At 37.5% G+C, this 16,995-nt stretch overlaps 1 protein-coding gene across 2 annotated transcripts in view; it reads right to left on the reverse strand.

Annotated features, from left to right (window-relative positions):
* ALDH1A2 (aldehyde dehydrogenase 1 family member A2) overlaps positions 1–16,995 on the reverse strand; it is a 115,772-nt gene that overhangs the window by 50,535 nt on the left and 48,242 nt on the right. For both annotated transcript variants that reach the window (XM_015452875.3, XM_073995889.1), the window contains exons 2-4: positions 15,902–16,006; positions 15,584–15,724; positions 12,364–12,493 (exon numbers count right to left, since the gene is read on the reverse strand). In XM_015452875.3, the coding sequence (XP_015308361.1) occupies positions 12,364–12,493; positions 15,584–15,724; positions 15,902–16,006 (376 nt within the window). The remainder of the gene's footprint in view (positions 1–12,363; positions 12,494–15,583; positions 15,725–15,901; positions 16,007–16,995) is intronic.

The following is a 16,995-nucleotide window of genomic DNA, read 5'->3' on the forward strand; positions in this document are numbered from 1 at the left end:
CTCCACCCCAAATCAACAGAATATACATTCTTCTCAGCACCACATCGCACTTAGTCCAAAATTGACCACATAGTTGGAAGTAAAACACTCCTCAGCAAATGTAAAAGAACAGAAATCACAACAAACTGTCTCTCAGACCACAGCGCAATCAAACTAGAACTCAGGATTAAGAAAGTCACTCAACACTGCTCAACTACATGAAAACTGAACAACGTGCTCCTGAGTGACTACTGGGTAAATAACGAAATGAAGGCAGAAATAAAGATGTTCTTTGAAACCAATAAGAACAAAGATACAACGTACCAGAATCTCTGGGACACATTTAAAGCAGTGTGTAGAGGGAAATTTATAGCACTAAATGTCCACAAGGAAAAGCAGGAAAGATCGAAACTCAACACCCTAATGTCACAATTAAAAAAACTAAAGAAGCAAGAGCAAACACATTCAAAAGCTAGCAGAAGGCAAGAAATAACTAAGATCAGAGCAGAACTGAAGGAGATAGACACATAAAATACCCTTCAAAAAAATCAGTGAATCCAGGAGCTGTTTTTTTGAAAAGATCAACAAAATTGATAGACCACCAGCAAGACTAATAAAGAAGAAAAGAGAGAAGAATCAAATAGATGCAATAAAAATGATAAAGGGGATATCACCACGGATCCCACAGAAATACAAACTACCATCAGAATACTATAAACACCTCTACGTAAATAAACTAGAAAATCTAGAAGAAATTGATACATTCTTGGACACATCCACCCTCCCAAGACTAAACCAGGAAGAAGTTGAATCCCTGAATAGACCAATAACAGGCTCTGAAATTGAGGCAATAATTTAATAGCCTACCAACCAAAAAAAGTCCAGGACCAGACGGATGCACAGCCGAACTCTACCAGAAGTACAAGGAGGAGATGGTACCATTCCTTCCGAAACTATTCCAATCAACAGAAAAAGAGGGAATCCTCCCTAACTAATTTTATGAGGCCAGCATCATCCTGATACCAAAACCTGGCAGAGACACAACAAAAAAAGAGAATTTTAGACCAATATTCCTGATGAACATGGATGCCAAAATCCTCAATAAAATACTGGCAAATCGAAAGCACACCAAAAAGCTTATCCACCATGATCAAGTGGGCTGCATCCCTGGGATGCAAGGCTGGTTCAACATATGCAAATCAATAAATGTAATCCAGCATATAAACAGAACCAAAGACAGAAACCACATGATTATCTCAATAGATGCAGAAAAGGCCTTTGACAAAATTCAACAGCCCTTCATGATAAAAACTCTCAATAAACTAGGTACTGATGGAACGTATCTCAAAATAATTAGAGCTATTTATGACAAACCCACAGCCAGTATCATACTGAATGGGCAAAAATTGGAAGCATTCCTTTTGAAAACTGGCACAAGACATGGATGCCCTCTCTCACCACTCGTATTCAACATAGTGTTGGAAGTTCTGGCCAGGGCAATCAGGCAGGAGAAAGAAATAAAGGGTATTCAATTAGGAAAACAGGAAGTCAAATTGTCCCTGTTTGCAGATGACATGATTGTATATTTAGAAAACCCCATCATCTCAGCCCAAAATCTCCTTAAGCTGATAAGCAACTTCAGCAAAGTCTCAGGATACAAAATCAACGTGCAAAAATCACATGCATTCTTATATACCAATAACAGACAAACAGAGAGCCAAATCATGAATGAACTTCCATTCACAATTGCTTCAAAGAGAATAAAATACCTAGGAATCCAACTTACAAGGGATGTGAAGGACCTCTTCAAGAAGAATTACAAATCACTGCTCAACGAAATAAAAGGACATAAACAAATGGAAGAACATTCCATGCTCATGGGTAGGAAGATTCAGTATCGTGAAAATGGCCATACCACCCGAATTAATTTATAGATTCAATGCCATCCCCATCAAGCTACCAATGACTTTCTTCACAGAATTGGAAAAAACTACTTTAAAGTTCATATGGAACCAAAAAAGACCCCACATTGCCAAGTCAATCCTAAGGCAAAAGAACAAAGCTGGAGGCATCTTGCTATCTGACTTCAAACTATACTACAAGGCTACAGTAACCAAAACAGCATGGTACTGGTGCAAAAACAGTGATATAGACCAATGGAACAGAACAGAGCCCTTAGAAATAATACCATATATCTACAACCATCTGATCTTTGACAAACCTGACACAAACAAGAAATTGGGAAAGGATTCCCTATTTAATAAATGGTGCTAGGAAAACTGGCTAGCCATATGGAGAAAGCTTAAACTGGATCCCTTCCTTACACCTTATACAAAAATTAATTCAAGATGGACTGAAGACTGAAATGTTAGACCTAAAACCATAAAAACCCTAGAAGAAAACCTAGGCAGTACCATTCAAGACATAGGCATGGGCAAGTACTTCATGTCTAAAACTCCAAAAGCAATGGCAACAAAAGCCAAAATTGACAAATGGGATCTACTAAAGAACTTCTGCACGGCAAAAGAAACTACCATCAGAGTGAACAGGCAACCTACAGAATGGGAGAAAATTTTTGCAATCTACTCCTCTGACAAAGGGCTAATATCCAGAATCTACAAAGAACTCAAACAAATTTACAAGAAAAAAACAACCTCTTCAGAAAGTGGGCAAAGCATATGAACAGACACTTCTCAAAAGAAGACATTTATGCAGCCAACAGACACATGAAAAAATGCTCAGTATCACTGGCCATGAGAAAAACACAAATTAAAACCACAATGAGATACCATCTCACACTAGTTAGAATGGCAATCATTAAAAAGTCAGGAAACAATAGGTGCTGGAGAGGATGTGGAGACATAGGAACACTTTTATACTGTTCATGGGAGTGTCAACTAGTTCAACCATTGTGGAAGACAGTGTGGAGATTCCTCAAGGATCTAGAACTAGAAATACCATTTGACCCAGCCATCCCATTACTGAGTATACACCCAAAGGAGTATAAATCATGCTGCTGTAAAGACACATGCACACGTATGTTTACTGCAGCACTACTCACAATAGCAAAGACTTGGAACCAACCCAAATGTCCATCAATGATAGACTGGATTAAGAAAATGTGGCACATATACACCATGGAATACTATGCAGCCATAAAAAACGATGAGTTCATGTCCTTTGTAGGACATGGATGCAGCTGGAAACCATCATTCTGAGCAAACTATCACAAGGACAGAAAACCAAACACCACATGTTCTCACTTATAGGTGGGAAGTGAACAATGAGACCACTTGGACAAAGGAAGGGGAACATCACACACCAGGGTCTGTCGTGGGGTAGGGGGAGGGGGGAGGGATAACATTAGGAGATATACCTAATGTAAATGACGAGTTAAGGGTGCAGCACACCAACATGGCACATGTATACATATGTAACAAACCTGCATGTTGTGCACATATACCCTAGAACTTGAAGTGTAATTAAAAAAAGAAAAAAATTAAAGCGACTTTTCCATCTTTTATGCTAACAACGCTCTCTCAATACAGCAGGATGACTTAAAAGGTTCTTTCATTTCGCTAGCTTTGTGCTGTAAGCTCAACAGCCTGATATAAAAACAGTCTCCACCCAAATTGAGATACTCCATTGTAGGCTATGAATGGTTTTGTGTCTTCTTACCAAACCTGAGAGATTACAGAGAGCGCTCAGACTCAGCATAAAAAAGGATTGCATTTGATGAGGACATCAGAAAATGTTCTGGATACCACATTCTAGGTCAACAAGTTACAACATAACTACGATGGAGAAAGCTAAAGAGGAGATGAGAGATAAAAACAAATATTAAATCACATATGTAGGACTTTTGATCTCTGTCTCTTTTCCCTTTCACTCAGAAGGTAAAACAGAGAATAATAGATATTGCTCTTAAAGGGGGGTTATTTTAAGACCCAGTCAGAGATAACTTTTCTGACGAGTTTTGATACCTGGGTGCTTTTAATGGCCCAAGAGTAGTTTACAACTTATGAAAAATATAAAAATATCACAATTAAATACTTCATTATGCTATGAATTTGGCAGAGCTGTGAATTAAATTTTACTGAGCATGTGTGCATTGAGCCATTTTTGTAATTATATTAAGAAAAGCCTTAGATGCTTTTCTTAATATAGATGAACAGTACAATAAGCCTCTTCTATATTTGTGAACTACTGAGCCACTGTTCTATGTTTTTTGATGGGGGTCTATCAAACTACACAGAAGAGACAGCAATATTTAGTTAATTGGAAAAATTTAATTATTTGGATAACTCATTCAAGGCAAACATTACTTCTTGAATCAGATTTTATAGTTGCCAAAAGAAAATTGACAGAATTTTTAGTCTCATAAAAATATCTAGCATTGGCACATTCTATATATTAATATAAACTAGAGTATGATTAAGCAATCTGTAAATAGTGATAAAATCAGAAGAATCTGAAATGTGCCAGAAATTGAGAAATTTGTCAAACATGGACCTCAAGAAATAGCTTTCAATTATAACACTAAGAACACTACAAGAACCATAGCAAATTTTATATACCTAGTAACAATGAAAATGATTTTATTCAATAGCATAAAAATCTGTAACACAATTCAGCGAATGAAGGTCATCTTCCAATCTCTAATTTGTGTACAGAATTACCTTTCAAGGAGCTGACAATCTTTGATGAGCACAGTATTAAAAAATGAGAAGATTACATTGAACTATTCCATTATGTATGTACTGTAGCAGATTCCCATCATGTTGACATTGAACAGACCTCACCGAACATTTTATAACTACGATGATAAACTCTATAAATGCCTATACAAACGCTGAAACCATATGTTAGTATGAAGTGTAATGATGCTTTTCTTCCCAGAAGTCTGCTGGTGGTTTCTAAGAAGTTAGATTATGTTCCTGAGTCTGTTATGAAGATAGCTTAGCTCTACGACTATTCTACTACATGATCTTAACAAAAGTTAGTTTACTTCTCTGGACCTTCTCTGTAAAATGAGGAGATCAGCCTTAGGGATCCCTGAGGTCCTTTTCAGCTTCAACCTCTTAAAGAGGTTCATGGCCTCCTGTCACAACCAATTCAGGTCCCATTAACAAGCAAGCCCTGGTTGTTCTTAGGTGGGCAGAGCAAATCGCCCCTCACTTTTATTCTGATAGAACAAGAAGATTTCAGCTTTCACCCTATGCATTTGTTGTTAATGACAATAAACCAGATCAAGCTGATTCAAGGCAAAATCTTAGGATCTGAATCAATATCTTTGTGTATTTGTATCCTACTCTTTAGTTTAACAGGTGAAACTGGAAGAGAGTGAAATGGATAATTATATATGACCTGGGTAGTGTTTAACCTTTTCTATATGCTAATATATCATAAGTCCATTTTAATGTCAGAATTCAGCTTAAAACGTGGACATTTTTTTCTGCTTACATAAAATCAAAATCAACACTTGCTACAGAGAAAAACCTAAGGCAATACAAATTAACTTCTATTTCTCCCTAAGTAAACGAAAAACAAGCTTTGATCCTTCCCTCATCACTAAGAGGTTGTAGATGTGAGAGGAGAAGAGGATTTGAATACTGGTTAAAATACTCAAAATGGGGAAAACAGTACTTTTCTTTAGGGCTGCTATAACATTAGCGATAATGTAACAGGTAAAAAGTGTTCCATGGGTCATAGTAATGATTATTATTTATCATCATAATTAGGCACTGCCATCGTAAAAGGGTCAAGGCATAGGATTTATGGTCACAGACAATGGCTCCATTGGGTACCATGGCAGGAAATAATGGATAGTGTTCTAAAGGAAACAACATCAAGACTCTTGTGAATCAAACTAGTATGGCATAATTGTGCAGTAACATCCAGCTGTGGGCCTTGAGTGGAACAGAATGAAGAGTGGTGGAAGAAATTTCCAATTCAGAGAGAGAAGCAGCCACCCAGTTCATTGCTGAAAAGTGGTCATCAGATAACCCTTTTCTCTCCTTCCCAAATATTCTAGTTGAAGGCTACCCTTTATGGGGAGAAATTAAGCAGGCATTTGCCCTCTCTATTATTCATTTGTAGTCAAAGTGAAGGCTATCCTTTATGGGAAGAAATTAAGCAAGTACTTGCTCTCTCCAAGTGATTATCCATTTGTAATAAAAGTGCTCTAAAATGCAATTTATCAAATAGATTCAAGGGGTGTATGTGCAGATTTGCTACATGGATATATTGTACAACTATGAGGTTTGGGCTCTAGTGGGCCCGTCACCAGAACAGTCAACGTGGTACCAAACGGGTAGTCTTCAACCCTCAGCCCCCTCTCACTCTCCCTCCTTTCGAAGGCCCCAATGTCTATCATGTCTCTCTGTATGTTCATGTTTACCCACTGCTTAGCTCTCCCTTATAGGTGAGAGTATGTGGTATTTGCTTTCTGTTTCTGGGTTATTTCACTTAGTATAATGGCCTCCAACCCCACTCCTGTTGCTGAAAAGACATGATTTCATAATTTTTATGGCTGTTTAGTATCCCATGATGTGTATGTATCTTTTTTATCCAATCATCCATTGAATGCAGTTAGGTTCATTTTATTTACAACAGCCCCCCAAAATACCTAAGAATATTTAATTAAGGAGGTGAGAGATCTCTACAAGGAGAACTACAAAACACTGATGAAAAAAATCACAGTTGACACAAATGGAAAAAATATCCCACGTTCAAGGATTAGAAGACTCAATATTGTTAAAAAGACCATACTATCCAAAGCAATATACAGATTTGATGCAATTCCTAAAATGTAATTTTCATCAAGGCACTCATATATTTAAAATAATCTGGTGACTCACTATTGCCCACAGAATAAAACTTGTAGTATGGCTGACCCAGACTCAGAGCCCTACTGTCTTTTTTATCTGCCTATACTTTCAGATCCACTAACACATGGTACTCTCCTCCCTTCATGCTTTGTTCCAGCTATTCCCACTGCCTGTGATGTCCCTGTCTCCATCTTCACTTAACTTGTCCTTCAAGGTTATCACTTAGACATCCCACCACCTTTTCCAGAAGGCTTTAATACTAGGAGATGTCTCTCCTATGGTGTCCCACCAAATTCCATGCTTTCTTATCTAAATATATCACACTATATTGCAGTTGCTTGTCTACTTGTTTTTCTTACTGTCCTATAAACATCTTAGTTATTTGCCTTTGTAACCCCAATGCCTGATACAAGAGCTAAAATATAGCAGGTGCTAAAAAAAAAATCTGTTGAATGGAGAAATGGGTGAATGAGTAAGAGATCGAAGTTGATGCCACAGAAAGGAGGTAAAGGAAAATCCCTTCCAGTTACAAGATACCTTTCCCTAGTCTTCCCAAATGGGAATGAGTGAAAGAGATAATGGTGTATTTCTTCCCATTCTTTTTGGTTGTTTAGTGTTAGAGATGTTATGCTGGATGAACCATGGAGTATAATTCAATGTTGCAAAGCAGTCTTACATTTAAAAATTTAACAACAAAAAAACACATTTCAGGTTCTTTTTTATGGGTGACCAAACAGAACTGTGTGATTATCTCTGACACTCACTACGAAAGCCCCCTTTACCCATATGAATAGGATCTAGGCAGGCAGATCCACACCTTAAGTGTTCCAGAACATTTAAGCCTCATAAATGCTATCTTGAAAAAAGTAGGCTCTAGATACAGTTGATGTTCATTATTTGTGGATTCCGTATTTAAGAACTTGCCTACTTTCTAAAATTTATTTGTAACCCAACAATAAGTATGGAGTGTTCTCAGTCATTTATGGGCATGTATATCCCAAGCAGGGTTTTTTTTTTTTTTTTTAAATTTCAATAGTTTTGGGAGTACAGGTGGTGTTTGGTTACATGGATAAGTTCTTTAATGGTGATTTCCAAGATTTTGGTGCATCTGTCACCGGAGTAGTGTACAGTGTACCCAATATGAAGTCTTTTATCACTCACCCCACTCCCATCCTTCCCTAAAGTCCACTGTATCATTCTTATGCCTTTGCATCCTCATAGCTTACCACTTACTTAGAAGTGAGAACACATGATATTTGGTTTTCCATTCCTAAGTTACTTCACTTAGAATAATGGCCTCCAGCTCCATCCCAGATGCTGCAAAGGCCATTAATTCATTCTGTTTTATGTCAGAGTAGTAGACCATGGTGCATTTATACCACATCTTCTTTCTCTACTTGTTGGCTGATGTGCAGTTAGCCATTATTTTTGCAGTTTCCATTCGTACTGCTACAGACATGCATGTGCATGTGTCTTTTTCCTATAATGACTTATTTTCCCTGGATAGCAATCCAGGGATTGCTGGACCAAATGGTAGTTCTACTTCTAGTTCTTTAAGGAATCTCCATACTGTTTTCCATAGTGATTGTACTAGTTTATAGTCCCAACCAGCAGTGTAAAAGTGCTTCCTCTCACCACATCCATGCCAACGTCTTTTTTTTTTTTTTTAATTTTTAAATTATGGACTTTTTTTTTTTTTTGCAGTAGTGAGGTGGTTCAATTGTGGTTTTAATTTGCATTTCCCCAAAGCAGGGAAAATTTTGAGTCACCTGATGCACATATTCTCAGCTGAGGTTGAACAAGGTGACACTTTGCCTTCTTGCTTCAGCTCTTTTATTGTTTTAAAAAAAAAAAGTGTCCTTTTTGTGGTCTGTTTAGTGCCACATTTTTCATATTTTTGTGCCTTTTGTTCATGATTTTGCTGTTTAAAATGGCCCCTAAGCATAGTGTTGAGTGCTGTCTAGTGTTCCTAAGTGCAAGAAGGCTGTGATGTGCCTTACAGACAAAATACATGTGTCACACAAGCTTCATTCAGGCATCAGTTATAGTACTTTTGTCTGGCTGGTCATGAGTTAAGAATTCATAAATCAACAATATATATTAAACAAAGGATCTTTCAACAGAAAAACATAAAACAAGGCCATGCTCTGATCAGTGGACAAGAATGTTGTGATAAGAAGCTTGCGGGAACCTAACCTTGTATTTCCCCTAGGAGCAATAGTTCAGTATTTGCTAATTCAGTGTTCACGACTTTATAAAACATAACTACCATGAATGATGAGAATAAACTGTATATTATTATAAAAATCTGCACAGAGGTAAAGACATCACCAGGGCCACCTTCCTGCCTTGCTGAACCAATCTCCATAAGAAGACAACTTATCATGGCTTAGACAGAAAAACGCTTAGGTTTGAATCTCAGATCTCCCACTTACTAGCCACGTGACCTTCAAGACATTAAACCCTTAGAGTCTTATTTTCTTAGATGTAAAATGGGTAAAATACCATTTAAAATCCAGACTATCTCATCAGATCACGCACAGAATCACATACATATTGTACATGCAAGAATGTTTTATACTTTTAAATTCTATGTAAATATAAAGTACATTATTTCTTTATAATTCTAAACATAAAATTAGGTTGTTTGCAGGAAAATGTATGTAGCACTATAAAGATCTCATGGTTAAAAACTAATGGACTTTCTATATTCCAGACTTCACTGTGAAAAAAAAAAAAAGCCAAGTATGCAGAGACAAAATGAAGCTGATGTTAAATTATGGAGTTACAAAAGACAAATACAAATGGATTAATTTACTGAACAAATCTGAGAATAAGTGAATAATTATGATTATGATACCCCTTTCTGTGATCTTCTCCTGTGACTCCCCTGACTTAGTCCAGCTACATTCACTAAGTACTAGACTAGCCAAAGATATTGTTGGCTGAATTCTAAGTGACCTCTAGGCAAACCCAAATGTATCTAAAACTGGAACAGAGAGGAAAGCTGCGAAGTTAGCCTCTACCTCCATCCTTCCCTCATCTGTTTGACATACCATGGAGAGAGCTCTTATGACCCAAACTTCAGCCTCCTGGGAATTCTGCCTACAGGCCTGATGACAGGTAGAGTCCCTCATCCCAGTATGCCTCTAAATGCACTTTCAGAAAAAGTTTTTGGTTTTGGGCAACAAAAAGTTACTAAGAGTTTAAGAGAATTCCACATTTTTTTTCCTTCATTGGCTGAACAATAGTTAATGAGTAAAGCTGGGAAAGACTACTGTGAGAGCCTTTCCTATGCCCTGTATTTCTAACTTGTAGATGAGCATCCACAGGATCGCCAAAAAGCATCAGATGAAAACAGTAAGGCTTATGGGCCAACCACCTCTACTGCCAGATCAAGTTACATTAAAGCTTCAAACATAATCAGGAATGCCAATCAATATTTAGCTTTATCTAATCAGGATCTTCCCTTCTGAGGAAGTAAAAGAAAACCAAGATACTGTTAGGCCAAATAGAGATCTATGTGCATTGCCTTCTGCTTCACAATCTTCTTCAGAGCTTTGTAAATAGTTTGAAAAGATATTTAAATGCATAAAACATATCTGTTGTTTTAATAATGAAATGGCAGGTGGGGTGGGGCCAAGAAAAAAAACACAACTAGGGACTTTGAGCTTGTTAATTTACGTTCTCTACTGATATAGGACAGGCCCACCTAAAAAGAGTGACATGTGTCCCATTGTTAACAAAGGTTTTAATTCTTACGCCCTGTACTAGGTATGCTCATAACGAATAGTGACTTTTTACCTTACTTAGGCCATCCCCACATTCTGCAAGTGATGCTGGAGAACAACTGTTCTATAATATCCTTAGAGTCAGAACTGAACTAAGATTCGGACTTTCCCCAAGAGCAATCTTCTCCATCCTTTTCAGTCAGCTGAACAAGGGAAAAACCTCTGGATGGAAAGGAAAAGCCCCTGTGATCAGAAACCCGTTTTCTAAAACTAACATTCCACATGTCATCATCATTTGTGGGGGCGATGTAAAAAATAATCCTTGGAAGTCTTGTCTCTAAACCTCCATTCTCACTGTATATTATTCTTCCCTTGTCATACCACACCTACACGAGGCATCACAACAGCCACCTAACTTGGTTCTGCTGTGTCCTCTCCTTGCTACTCAATGCAGAGGACGAGCAGCTGGTTAGACATGCAGAGTCTCAGGTCCCATCCCAGACCTTTTCAGTCAAAAACTGCACTTGAAGAAGACCCTCGATGATTTATGCATACATTAAATTTGGGAAGCACTGTTCCCAGCCATCCACACTATTGGCCAAACCACTCCCTTTTTTAGTAAATCAATACTGCTCAGCCTGGCTAGGAAGGCCCAAAAAAGACACTTCAAAGTCCTCAGCATTACTTTCCACTCCTGTTACTATGCACTCTCCATGAAAAGCAGACTGCCTTCTGGAGAACACAGGTAGAGCACCTGGCACAGTGCTAAGTAGCATCTAGCATCCACTCAGTAAATGTGTATTTCCTTTCCTTATGTCTATTCACCATGCCCTATCTCTTTCAGTCCATCCCTTTCCTATAAGGATATCTCTTCCTCCTAGGCTCTATTTTGAATTCTCTAGTGAAGCGGTTACAAGCCTAGGTTCTAACGTCAAAGTTTTAGCTCTAAAACTTATTTACTCTGTGAATTAGGAAGACTAATTTTACTTTACCAGACCTCTTTCCACTTTTGTAAACTGAAGATGTTTATAACAGTGCCTTTCTCTTGGGGTTGCTGTGAAAGCACTCAAATGGTATTAGCTATCACTAGTATTCAAGCACAGATCAACATCTCTTCACTGACCGCTTTAGTTGCTTTAGTCTTGGATACTTTCCTCTCATTTAAACAGCTACAGCACTGACAGGTGAAGCACATAACTTAGCACCCAATTATAATATTCCTAAAGGGGCCTTTAAGTTTTTTGTTTTGTTGGTTCTGTCATCTAACGTGAATCTTAATAATAAAAAGGGTTAGGATTACTGTTGTTTTTAGATTATGAAAGTAATTCATGGCCATTCGAGAAATATAGAAAGTAGAGAAAAATATAAAAAAGAAACTGAAAATCAGGCATAATCTCACCAGAGACAACTGTTAACATTTAAGAGTATTTCCTTCCAATGAGTAGATCTTAAGTTTCAGGAGGGCAAGGAGCAAGCCTTAACCTTGTTGGAATTTTCCTTGACTTCCCTCCATCCAATAATGCCCCCTTCATACCTACACCAGCACCTCATCTAGCACAATGCTGACCACTTACCAGCTGACAAATACATACCTGTTCCTTAGATGAATGAAGTGGCATGCCCCTATACTTATATGTGGACTATCTATAGAAAAAGGGACGCTGTCAGAGTCAGTGACATAATTTGGTTGGTTCTTCACTCAGTTCTAACTGCTGTAAGAGTGCTCATATCTGTATTCTATGTGACTACTGTTTGTGTTTGGTAGCCAAAGTGCATTTCTGGTGGTCTCATTTTCCTTTTCAACATACTCTGATTTCACATACCTACAGGAATGGTCATCCCATGAATTTTATCAGCCCAGCCTGCGTAATATCGAAGGGTTTTGATGACACCCTGCAAATCCACATAAAAAGCTTGCAGGAATGGTTTGCCACCATTTAGGGATTCCATGGTCTGTTGGAAAAGAAATGGAGAGATATTAAGTCCCCAGAACTTTCCAGTGATACACTAATTTCTAGAGCAGAAGAAAAAAGGAAGAGACAGAATACAAATGAATATGGAGATGCATACCTGGTCAAATAAATCTTTTTATTTATTCTCAAATAAAAAAATTTCTAGTACTGTCAGTTTGGTTTAGTTCCTAGTACAAATCACAATGAGTATGTATGTGCATGTTCCTGTGGCCTGTGTGCTTCCAGTAACCACTATCCAAATATATTAACACAATATTTATTTAATGATAAAAGAAATGTTCTGCTTGTCAAAACAGCTTCCGTTATATTAATGATCAGAGCTCATTGGGGATTTTTTGGCGTCTATACCAGTAATATGAATCCATAAAGAGGAGCAGAAACATGGGCTCTTTATGCAACTGATGAGAATAGAAAGTGTTCTCCACAGCTGCCAAGACCCCTGCTGAGAAATGGAATATCCACAGTGCACAGCAAGTTTATTTATTACTACCAAATAAACAAGAACTCCTCTAGGGAAGCCCAGATGTTAACAACTTAAAGGCTGGTTTTTTGTAAACATTTACGTTAACAACCATTACCTATTAAGAGTGAAATATCTGCTCCATTTAATAAAAATAGCAATATTGAACTGCTTTACATTATAAACATTATTATTTTAACGACATGTTCCTGAACTGGCTAAGTCTGTAACAAAAACAATGAAAAATGAATACGCTGAAATGAGAAGAGTATTTTGACTTGAGAAATATTAAAGGTGTTACAAGTTCAACAAATGAAATAAACAAAAACATGTTTGTAATTTTCTTTATTCCCTACAAGTATATTTCGTAGGACATACTGGTGTGAAAATTATTTCATCTCTGACAAAGCTAAAATTAAAATATTATCCAATCAATGAGATGAAAATACTATGACTTCCAGTACAATTTATGTACTTAGTATGTGTATAAAATGAAACTTATTTAAAAATATCATGTTACTTATCACTGTATATTGGCTCACCCTTAAAAAATAGAATCAAACTATTTCCTAGTACTTTTTAGAACAGGTATATGTTTACAAGATCGGCATTACATTCTCTGTACAGCTAGCACAGCACCAAAATCTACACAGCACAGAGTGAATAATGTCAATAACCAGAATTTGGGTTGCCTAAATGGTCCCTGTGAGCGGCTGACAACAGTCAAATCCACTGAGAATTGCCAGCTCTAGGTCTATTTTCAACTGTGTTTACTTTGGATGCAGTATTAACTTCAGTTTTCCAGTCAGGAGCTCCCCTTTCTTCCACAGGCTACCTTTTACTAAAACTCCCTTTTCTCATAGCTTGAGAGTGTTTAAAAGCAGGAATCTCATTTAGGTGTGGTAGGAAAAAAGACTTGATCAGTGGGACACAGAGAAGAAAAAGAAAGGCATTTGAGTTTTATTATATGAAAATGTAACTGCAGAAATTAATCATCTTCTAGTATGGTGTTAATCCAATACTATAGATACCATATATCTTTAGCTCAAATAAACAGTCATTTATTGGCCACCTATGTGCCCTCATTTGCCATTTATGTGCTAAGAACCATGCTAGGATTACCAAAAAAAAAGGTAAAATACAAGTTCAATTCTCAAGAAAATGATAATCCAGTGAAGAGACAAGTATAAAAACAGCATTCTCTAATGTGTCCCAAAACACTTGGTTTTGCATGATATTGGTATGTTAGCCAGAAAAATGGTGATGAGGCTCAAATAAGCTTGAGAAGCATTTAGTAGGCTTTTCCTGAGCCTTTAATATGCCCAGTGTCTTGCGAATCTGCAAAGAGTTTCTTCATCATGAAACACCTTTTTCACAGTATGTATAAACACCTCATTGGAACAGTATTCCCTAGAGTGCCAGATTAGAAAATGTTTTTATATACAAATAAATGGTATATATAGCTAGAATCCCAAACCATTTCCATAAAGGAATCATTTTGTTCCTATACTATCAACAGATTCCTGAGGGGGATGGTAGAAGGGAAGAACTATGGTAGGAGGGACACTGACAAAGGGAAAAAAATGCTTTCTTCCCTGAAAGCAAGCCCAATAATGACCTATTTTCCCAAGTAGGGGGAAGGATATAGTACTAATGGCTTGAATGCCCTGACTGAACAAGGAAACCCTAAATACTCATTGATCCTAGGTGGAGATCCCAAGTATATAGTGCATACATTCCTAAATGGTTCCAGTTTCCAAAGTTTATATTCTCTAAGAAATTGAATTTTATTTTAAAAACAGCAACAACAACAAAACCCATTAGGGCAGGAGAAGTTCCTTATGTGAGGAAAATCACTGTTTTAGTGAAAGTAAGTTACTGCCTCCTGCTGTCTCTCCTTTCTATTGGCTCACAGAATGACAGGGCAAACGGAGCAGAAGTGGATGGGAGGTCCGTACCATCCCCTCTGCTTCTGAAGGATTCTCTTTAGTCAAGAGAGGTTAACTCTGGGGAGGTAAACACTTGTTCTATTTCATTCTCAAAAGAATCATTTGATATTGGTTTTCTCCAAGCAGCATGGTGACTCTCTTGTTGCTTGACTGTTTTTAATTTGTCATGGGAAGGGGGAGTTGTAGAAAGGAAGGTCCTTATCAGTCATGGAAAGCTCTAGTTTTCTCTTCAAAATTAAGATATTCAGCTGATCCTCCACTTCTCCATCTGATCCCCAAATCCAAACATGTCTAATTTTTCATATGTATTACGTATTCCTTTGCTTTTTCCCCAGGTCTGCTTCAAAGCATCCTTTTAGGAGTTCGAGACCAGCCTGACCAACATAGTGAAACCCCGTCTCTACTAAAAATACAAAAATTAGCCGGGCGTGGTGGCACACGCTTGTAATCCCAGCTACTCAGGAGGCTGAGGCAGGAGAATTGCTTGAACCTGGGAGGCAGAGGTTGCAGTGAGCTGAAATCGTGCCACTGCACTCCAGCCTGGGCAACAGAGCTAGACTCCATCTCTAAATAAATAAAATAAAAATAAAACCAAGGAACGTAAATTTCAGCAGAATGGTAAATGTAGGGTAAAGACTTAACGTTTTCTTAGGTTACTTACTGCAAGAACTGCCCTGTCCCGTTCCACCAAGTCTGCAAGCTTATCCAACAGACGTCCTCTTTCTGAAGCATCCATCCTTCTCCACACTGAACCAAGAGAGAAAGCCAGGCGGGCTGCCTGCACTGCTTTGTCTATATCTGCCTGTTAGAGAGGAAGAGGCACAACTGAAGAAAAACACTCCAAATAAAGGAAGAACTATCTGCTGTCATGAAAAAAGTGAAGCATGAGCATGTAGTTGTGTATTGAGAGCATATGTTTACTGCTCTGCTGTTTGAAGGCAGTTATTTCATAGGGAATCTTTTTCTGAAAAAGACATACCTTGTCTGCTTCTTGAACTTCGCACACCTGTTCTCCTGTGGCTGGATTATAGACAGGGAACACTCTCCCACTCTCTGAGTTCTGCCACTCGTTGTTTATAAAGATCTAAGGGAGTAGATAACAGAATGGGATCTGTGACACAGGTGATAAGCAGCCAGTCAATGGCCAAGTGTTATGGAACTACTACGGTAATAACACTTGTTATATAATAAAAGTATAGAATTTGAAGTGTTGTAGGAGACCCTTCTAGACTCAACCCCAATTTAGGAATTTCCTCTATTTTTTTGCTTTACTATCATCCGAAGGCTAACTACAGTTCTTACCTTTCGTGAACCTGTCAACTAACGAAAGATACAAATAAGGATAGAGTGTTTCACATACATACAATCATACACTGATGTTAAGGCAACATTATTGATAGCCCAAGCTCTGGCCAGGATCCAGGAGGGTTAAACAGTAGATCAAACTTACAGTCATCAAGCCTTAGATTCTACTTTCTCTGCCAGAGACCTAAGTGACTTCTCAAGGAAACTTGAATGGTGCTGCAATAAACATTCACCTAATTTATAGTCAGTTCCTGAAAAATGACTCTAACCAAACTAACTAGTGAGTTAAGTAAGTTATATGTGTAAATCCAAGTTAGGTTTATTTCCCTTTGCTGAATAGGCTATATTGCAGAGCCACAAAAGATGGGGATGGGGAGTTGGCAGGTGGGGTATAACTTTCAAATGATCACCCCAGGATTTCTTAAAAGGCTTGATCTCCCTATATATGAAATTGAGATTATATTAAAATGGCAAAGAGACCAAAAATTTGAGAAATTATTCAAGTCAATTTCTCTTAAGATTTGTAATAAATGAATTAAATGACAAGGGAAAAGGCAAGAAAAATTTTAAATTGTTATTGACAAACCTAAACTAGTATTTTTAGACCATGTAATCTTAGAGGACATACAAAGATGTTTTACTCTACAAAATTTACAGCACCACAGTGAAATTTCTGAACTTATGAACCAGTCAGTCATCCAATTTAGGACAAACACAATAATAAACTGATTGATTTATTGCCTGCCATTTAAAAAATAATCAAGAGAT

The sequence above is a fragment of the Macaca fascicularis genome, chromosome 7 (genome assembly GCF_037993035.2).
Source record: "Macaca fascicularis isolate 582-1 chromosome 7, T2T-MFA8v1.1".
Classification (NCBI taxonomy): Eukaryota; Metazoa; Chordata; class Mammalia; order Primates; family Cercopithecidae; genus Macaca; species Macaca fascicularis.